We start from the raw sequence: 8,693 nt of genomic DNA, 5'->3' as shown, positions 1-8,693 counted from the left end.
CATAGAGAGAGTGGAGTGAAAAAGAGAGTCAGAAAGACAGATACATGGAGAGAGAGTGGAGTGAGAAAGAAAGACAGAAAGAGAGCTAAATAGAGAGAGAGTGGAGTGAGAGCGAAATCGACCGAGAAAGAATAGAGAGAGATACAGAGAGAGAGAGTGGAGTGAGAGAGACAGAAAGAGAGATATATAGAGAGAGAGAGTGGAGTGAGAGTGAGACTGATAGAGAGAGAATAGACAGAGATACAGAGTGAGAGAGAGAGAGAGACTGATAGAGACAGAGAATAGAGAGAGATAGAGAGAGAGAGGACGGAGAGAAAGACAGCGAGAGAGAGAGAGAGAGACAGAAACAGAGACAGAGAGAGTGGGTGGATGGTGTAAGGGAGAGAGAGAAGACGGATCAGTGTTGCTTGCTGTTGGTGTTCACACTTTCGTTGCTCAAGATGCCTCGAAGAATCTGGTGAGTGTTGTTGCTTCAGGGCCTGAAGTGTGAGTTTAGTTAGCGAGTGTGTTGGTGTTAATGTTGTTCTGTGTGTGTATTCTCAGCGGTGCGCTTAAGGACATGCTCTGCTTCTTAAAAAGCAACAATAGCCTGCAGCTCATTCATTTCCTCAGTGGTTTAACTGCTTTGGGGCTTACGCTTCAGCAAAAGAGGAAAGAAAGAAGACAGAAAAGACTGAAACTAACAACACCTGATGAAAGTTAGTTATACGTCCCCCTTTTTTAACTGTTTAATGATTGTTTTACGAGATTTCTCAGATTAAATTAGCTAATTAACCCATAGAAGTTGCAGTTGTCGGTGGTGATAAAAGAAAAGCATGTCATAATTTTACATTAATCATTTTAATGAACTTGTGTGTTGAAACAAGTGGAGAAATTTTGTAGAAAGTGCAAATTATTAACTTACAGTTGATTCTACATTTACGTTTGGAGATAGAAGAGGAGATATTTTATTATTTTGAATAAAATGCTTATTACATCTAAAGTACAATGCAAACAGTCATAGAATGTGCCATGAAAGTTTGGGCCTAACCATTTTAAGAGTTATTTTTGTGTCTTTCTTTGCAAAGAAAGAAAATTCTACCTATTTGCTGTGTTTATGTCATTATTCGACATCAAAACAAATGTGAAACCATCAGAAGTGCAGACTGAAATCTGTCTATACAGAACATAAATCAAATGTAAATATAATTCATTAGATAATATGCCAATTATTTAAATATAATTACATATTAACATTAAAATATTATTATAACTAACACTAGACTTCTTAAGAAGATAAGTTTACATCAAATTATTGCTGCTGATGCCTAAAACCCCGGAAGAAAGCCAGAAGAGCAGAGGATTTTGCCGCACCTCCTGCTGATGGAAAACAAAGCAGTTAGTGGGCTGGTGATGGGACGTGAAATGTCTGACACCTAAACGCAGCGCTGCCTGCAAAGCTGCTTACGCTGTCATACAGCATCACATCAGCAGGGCTGTGATATAATTATCTCCTGCCATGGGCGCCTATTAACTGCACACAACTGACAGGGATGTCGTGTTATGATGGCTGTGTTATTAGCGGACTCTGCCTGGCCGTTGTTCTTCATATAGCACAGTTTATTGCTTGGTATGCGTAAAATGCTTTGCGGTGGGCTCTGTGTGGAAAATTACTTCATGTACACTGGTTTCCTCGACAGTGATTAAGCCCTGGAAGTTGCACTTGTCGCTGGTGATAATAGAATCATGTTGTAATTATTTTCCACAGAAATAAATGGAGCAATTCTGTGGGAAGTGAGGATTCGAAACTGTCAGTCTATACCACGTTTGTGTTTGTAAACAAAAGAGGAGATTTTATTATTTGAAATTTGAAGAACAGCTATTGTTGTGCCGAATCGCGTTTGACTTCTTATTGTGACTTTTTGATGAAAAAGAGAAAGATTGCACATCTGAACCTGTCAATATATAAGGTTAATTGTAAATACATACAATCTATTATGTAAATAACTATTCATTATGTAATTACATAATTACATTTAAATAGTATAGCAAAACAGCAAAATAAAAACTTTTATTTTGAAAAAAGAAAGTCGCTATTTACTTTCTTTTATACAAACTTTTACTTTATGGTAGTTTTACCACATAGTGGCTTATGCATTGTAATGTGTCTGTATGGTTATTATATTCTGTGTATATTCTGTGTCTACAGAATAGTGTTGTACAGTATTATTTTACTGTGTAGTGTGTTTAACAGTATAAAGTGTTGTACAGTATAGTGTGTTTTACAGTGTAGTGCTCAACAGTGCATTAAAGTGTAGTCTGTTTTGCATTGAGTCCATATAGCACATTATATATCTGCAGTGCTGTGAGTTTTACAGTGTAGTGCATCTACATAATGCATTATTTGTGCAGTGTAGTGTGTTATACAGTGTAGTGTGTTTTGCCTTGTGATGTGTCTATGTAGTACATTAAAGGTATGCAGTGTAGTGTGTTTTAGAGTAAAGTGTATTTTGCATTGTAATGTGTCTATATAATACATTATGTGTGTAGAAACAAGGAGGTGGTGATTATGTTATGCCTGTTTGGTGTATCTGCAGTGTAGTGTGTTTTAGAGTAAAGTGTATTTTGCATTGTATTGTGTCTATGTAGTGCATTATAGGTATGCAGTGTAGTGTGTTTTAGAGTAAAGTGTATTTTGCATTGTAATGTGTCTATGTAGTGCATTATATGCCTGCAGTGTAGTGTGTTTTACAGGGCATTGTGCTTTGCATTGTAGTGTGCAGTGTAATGTTTAATGGCATTGTTTTACAGTGCAGTGTGATTTACGGTATATCATATATTATAATGCAGTGTGCTTTACAGTGAAGTAGATTTTACAGTGTAGTGTGTTTTGCACTGAAATGTGTCTACACAATGCAATGTGAACCAAGGCTGCAGTCCCATGAATCCCAGTTCCCTGACCTTGACCCCATTGATAACATAAAACACACTGCACTGTAGAGTGTCTATGTAGTATTTTATATAGATATATACAGTGTAGTGTTGCACAGTATTGTGCTCTGCAGCAATAACACAACAATTTGATTGTTATCATGATAAGCAACAGTGCATGACCAAACATGACCAAGTGCATGTTTTATCAAAATATGAGTGTAATATAGTCCTGTTTAATTGGATGTAGTGCAGTACAGTATGTAAAATATTGTGGCGTCCTGCTACTCTTTGTTGTTGTTGGTTCAGTCTAAGATGTGCACATGTGTTGTTTGTGCTATTCTGTGGGCTATGCAGTGTTAGTGCAGTGTTAGTGCCAGCTGTCAGGTGAAAGTCCATGGCTAGAAGTGACCTGCCTGTTATCTTGGCCATTTCAGCAGTGCTGAGCGGCGGTTCTCCCTTGCTGCCTGTTCCCTAAAAGAGCATTTGCCTTTAAAGTGCAATGTTTCCTGTGACTTCTTCTCTAATGCCACAGTACTGAATAAAATTCATTGTGCCCAGAGTTTTGATTGCACATTTCAAACATGGCTCTAGCATTGCATTAAGTTTGTGTGTAAAAATATTGTGATACTTTATGTTTGTTGTGATACTTATTGTAATAGATTGTGTACATTGTGAAAATGTCCTTTGTGTGTTTAACAGTATAGTATGTGTCTTCAGTGTAGTGCGTTCTACAGTATTGTAGGCTTTACAGTGCGGTGCAATTTGCATTGTAATGTATCTATATATTATAATGTCTACAGTGTAGTATTGTGCAGTATGTGGTTCACAGTGTAGTGTCAGTGTAGTATCTGCAGTGTAGTTCTTTTAACAGTGTAGTGTGTTTTTAGCAATGTAGTGTAACAGTGTAAAACATTTCTAAAGTCTAGTATGTTTAAAGCGTAGTACATCTTTAGTGTAGTGTATTTTACAGTGTAGTAGGTTTTACAGCACAGCATAGTGTTTTACAGTGTAGTAGGTTTTACAGCATAGTGTGTTTTACAGTATTGTAGGTTTTACAGCGTAGTGTTTTACAGTGTAGTGTTTTACAGTGTAGTAGGTTTTACAGCATAGTGTGTTTTACAGTATTGTAGGTTTTACAGCGTAGTGTTTTACAGTGTAGTAGGTTTTACAGCATAGTGTGTTTTACAGTATTGTAGGTTTTACAGCGTAGTGTTTTACAGTGTAGTAGGTTTTACAGCATAGTGTGTTTTACAGTATTGTAGGTTTTACAGCGTAGTGTTTTACAGTGTAGTAGGTTTTACAGCATAGTGTGTTTTACAGTATTTTAGGTTTTACAGCGTAGTGTTTTACAGTGTAGTAGGTTTTACAGCGTAGTGTGTTTTACAGTATTGTAGGTTTTACAGCGTATGTTTTACAGCGTAGTGTTTTACAGTGTAGTAGGTTTTACAGCATAGTGTGTTTTACAGTATTGTAGGTTTTACAGCGTAGTGTTTTACAGCGTAGTGTTTTACAGTGTAGTAGGTTTTACAGCATAGTGTGTTTTACAGTATTGTAGGTTTTACAGCGTAGTGTTTTACAGTGTAGTAGGTTTTACAGCATAGTGTGTTTTACAGTATTGTAGGTTTTACAGCGTAGTGTTTTACAGTGTAGTAGGTTTTACAGCATAGTGTGTTTTACAGTATTGTAGGTTTTACAGCGTAGTGTTTTACAGTGTAGTAGGTTTTACAGCATAGTGTGTTTCACAGTATTGTAGGTTTTACAGCGTAGTGTTTTACAGTGTAGTAGGTTTTACAGCATAGTGTGTTTCACAGTATTGTAGGTTTTACAGCGTAGTGTGTTTCACAGTATTGTAGGTTTTACAGCATAGTGTGTGTTTCACAGTATTGTAGGTTTTACAGCGTAGTGTGTTTCACAGTATTGTAGGTTTTACAGAGTAGTGTTTTACAGTGTAGTAGGTTTTACAGCATAGTGTGTTTTACAGTGTAGTGTTTTACAGTATAGTAGGTTTAAGAGTGTAGTGTATTTTACAGCCCCTAAACATCACAAATTCTTCACCATAATTAACAATAGTGAACCATCCTTCTTTTCAACCTAAACACACCTGAGGTTTGTTGTTAAACAGCTCTATTTCTGTCTGTAGAACCCAGTACCAGTCAAAGTTTCAGTAGCATTTAATGAACTCAAGTCACTTACATTTGTGCTTAGATGAAAGAAAATACTTTCTTCTGGCACTTGGAGAAATCTTTGCTTCTCTAACCATCCTCATAACTATGTATAGGGGTGAAAAACACATATGTCTCTCAGGCAGGTTTACTGCAGCTCCAGTTGTTTTAAACATGCTGATTATTGTCCAGTGGGTATGGGCAATTTTCGGGTGTGTGTTTTTATATCCATTATATGATTTATGAAGGGAAGGAAGAAAGACTAATCCTGAGAAGTCCACGGTTAGTAAAAGTTCTTTTTATATTTCGGATAAATTTAGCTAAAACACTGACAGCTTCATGTGTCACAAAAGGATTGTGTCAGCGTTACTATTGAAACATTAAGTCATTTGAAAATTGAAATAAAATAACTACGTTGTTTTTAATGTTCAAGCAATATTTACCATTTTGTACATACAATGTGGATTTGAAACTAAAGTGTCAGAGAACCTGATGTTAGAAAAGCTCAGATTGTAGTAATTATGTCATTTCAGTCATGGTCAGTGGTGTTACTGATGTTCCTGAATATTTCAGGTCGAATTACATATCAACATTTGTGCCCTGTTTGCCAGCACAATGGTAAAATAACCCAAATTTACTTTAATTAAAGGTTAGATATTTTTCCTCATAGTGTCAGTGTGACAGAGAGCTAATCAACCACACATTTTCTATGACCTTTTTTACTCATCTTAATCATGGGTGCCAATAATTATGGAGCTGACTATATATCTGAAGTGCAAGGCTTCTGCACAGAAGCTGCTCCTGAATTCAGCTTCTGCCCCTGCATCTCCAGTCCCATCAGTTACGCCAGGAATCCTAAAGGGGGCAATTAGAGCCACAGGCTTGCTATTACCCATTACACACTACAGACTAGAGCTCATACACACTCACAGACATATTACTAACCAGAGACCCATTACTCATCTCAGACAAAGACCGAGCACACACAGGAGCAGCACACAGAGACATCTATATACAAAGGTGCGCGCGCACACGCACACACACACACACACACACACACATGCACACACACCACCCGTCAGTAGAAAGTTCAGGCCTGCATGCTTGTACCCAGGTGAAAATGTTAACTGTCGGAGAGAATCATCGTTGTTTTCCTGTTGGCCTCTGCTATTCCTGGACTGTGAGCTTTTTCTCTCTTCTGTATTTCATCTTTCATGCATATTCCAAAGGATACACTTTTTCCTCTACTGTTTATTTCCCTTTTTCCGGCTTTGTTTTTTTTCTCCTCATTAGTTCTAGCCAAAGGCATGCAGATCTAATTTTGGTTACCAGGTTTTGAATGAAGTAAAGATGCTGTGTGCATGTGAGCCAGCACTGTCAGTGTATTAGTTCTTAAGTAGAAGATTTTTTTTGTATTTGTCTTTGCAAGGAAGTGGCGAGACAGAAGAACTTCTGGTTCATAAGTGGTTTTTGCATTTAGGGAAGAGGTGTGGCACGCGGACTGCTTGCATGCGACTGAGCAATTCTCAACATACCATAGAGTCTAAAAGAACACACTGTGGTGGTACCACAACAACGTTACACACGTTTTTTGAAACAACCACCTTTAACTCCCTTTCAAGCCAAGTCGAAGTTTTATTTGTCATTTGTACAATATGCCAAGAACATCTAAACACTGAATTGCTTGTGCTGCGAGAGCCGTTGGCAAACAACCACGATGTATCTGTAAAATGGCAACTTTGCAAGAGAAGACAAAACATTCTTAACTTTTAATATAAGTTACTGTAAAGATATTTAATTTTGAGTCATTTTTATTTCTCCATTCATCATTACAATTTCACACAATGTAAAGGAAACCATGTTCAAATGATGTAGAAAAACAAAATGGAAAAAATGGAGGTACATGTTTTTTTGGCAGTGACAATATAAAAAAACTAAACATATAAAATATGTGCAATTCCAGAATGAATAGTATGTAATATGACATAAAAGCATGTGTGCAGGAAAAAATGCAGGACTGGAGTTGAGATAGATAGATAGATAGATAGATAGATAGATAGATAGATAGCACAAGGTACAGTAAAGAGCAAAACAAGTGCAAAAGTATTGTTGTGCACTAATATACAGCTGCATAAATAGAAGAAGTAAAGATATATAGTAAATAATCGAACAAAAAATATAATGTGCATATAATGTACAAAAAAAGTAAAATCGCATAAATATTATGCAGGCAACAATGTAGTGATGCATGTCACGTCCAGTGAATCAACCGAATGACTAAACACTGTAAACAATAACATTTGGTAATAGTGGTTCAACATGCCTGGACGTATGAACAAGTGGCAGTGCCATATGCGATATTTATGGATTCATAAACAAAATGTCAGTGTACAGTAAAGAGAGATATAATGTCCAGTTGGTGCTCAGTGAGCCTGTCCTGCCAGCGACTCAGTATACAATAATGTCCCAGCAGAGTGACGAGGTGTTGTGCAATCGCTGTTGATACAAACAATCTTCTATACCGTTCCTTACTACAGCGGAGCTGAATGAGTCTATTGCTGAAGGTGCACTTTTGTAGTGCAAGGAAAGAGAACTACAGTCAAATAGTAGCAGTACATTATAGAATTATATTATTAAATATGCATAAATAAGTATGTGCAGTGACAGTATACAGTTTGGGCACTCCTGGTAAATTATTTTTTTGTACACTACTGCACCTTTTAATGCACAATTACTGTTCATTTGCTGAATTTAACATATTGAGGGAAAGAAATAAAATATGCCCTGTGCAAAAGTTATGGCACCTTTTATATTTTATTTTTTCAATATGTTAAACTCTAAACAAAATATGTGGACTACAAATTGCAGAAAAATGTCATATTTAAGTGTGTTCTTTGTAGAGAATGTATTAACTGATGTTCACCTAGAAAACCATCAGAACATGTCATTTAATTGTTGTGTTCGAACTTTTGCATACACCTGTGTGTGTCTACAACAAGTGCCAAGTGAAAGTCGAACACTGTCCATGAACTGGCTAGTGAAAAATTGTCCAAAAAAGTGAATAACAGCAATAACAGTAATATACTATGTAATACAATGTAATATTACAATAGCCGAGTGTATTATACTATTTGACTCTAAGACTTAAGTCTGTGGCTGTAACGGTGACTGACATACTGAGAGTGATGCACTGAGAGTGAACTACTGGTTGTTGAGTAGATTAATAGCCTACCTGGTGGTAGTTGTATAGCCTGTTAGTCTTAGCCTGGATCCTCACTGTAAACTTAAGGTCCTATATGTGGGCTCAGAATTCAGTTCCTCACTGTCATTATTACATAATTTGGTTTCAAAGTAGTCACTAAATAATTTATAGCTTTTACTTTAGAGTGAATAACATGAATAACCAGAATAACAGGTCTAAGGCTCAAGTTTTAAAAGAGCATCAAAATTGACAACAGCAACTCTGTTCAGTACCACTAGAGGGAGACAGTGTCATATAGAGTGTCACTAAAGTTATCTCATGTTGCGATTTTTCGAGAACATCTATAGAGGGCGCTGTTCTCTGCTCTTTGCTATTTTGCCTTATGTGTTTATGAGCAGAAATGCTATAGCAGTAAC

General features: G+C 36.6%; 1 protein-coding gene across 2 annotated transcripts in view; it reads left to right on the top strand.

Moving 5' to 3' along the window:
• The window catches only part of rap1gap2a (RAP1 GTPase activating protein 2a), a 116,043-nt gene that overhangs the window by 17,023 nt on the left and 90,327 nt on the right, over positions 1-8,693 (top strand). The window contains exon 1 of one of the 2 annotated variants that reach the window (XM_036564790.1): positions 328-457. The exons of the other annotated variant lie outside the window; for it this stretch is intronic. Within the exon in view, the coding sequence (XP_036420683.1) occupies positions 441-457 (17 nt within the window). The 5' untranslated portion in view covers positions 328-440. Of the gene's footprint in view, positions 1-327; positions 458-8,693 lie in introns of those variants that run through there. 2 annotated transcript variants of the gene reach the window in all.

Source organism: Colossoma macropomum, unplaced genomic scaffold (assembly GCF_904425465.1).
Source record: "Colossoma macropomum unplaced genomic scaffold, Colossoma_macropomum, whole genome shotgun sequence".
NCBI lineage: Eukaryota > Metazoa > Chordata > Actinopteri > Characiformes > Serrasalmidae > Colossoma > Colossoma macropomum.
The sequence above is the reverse complement of the archived record's forward strand: the minus strand, read 5'-3'. Positions and strand labels throughout refer to the sequence as shown.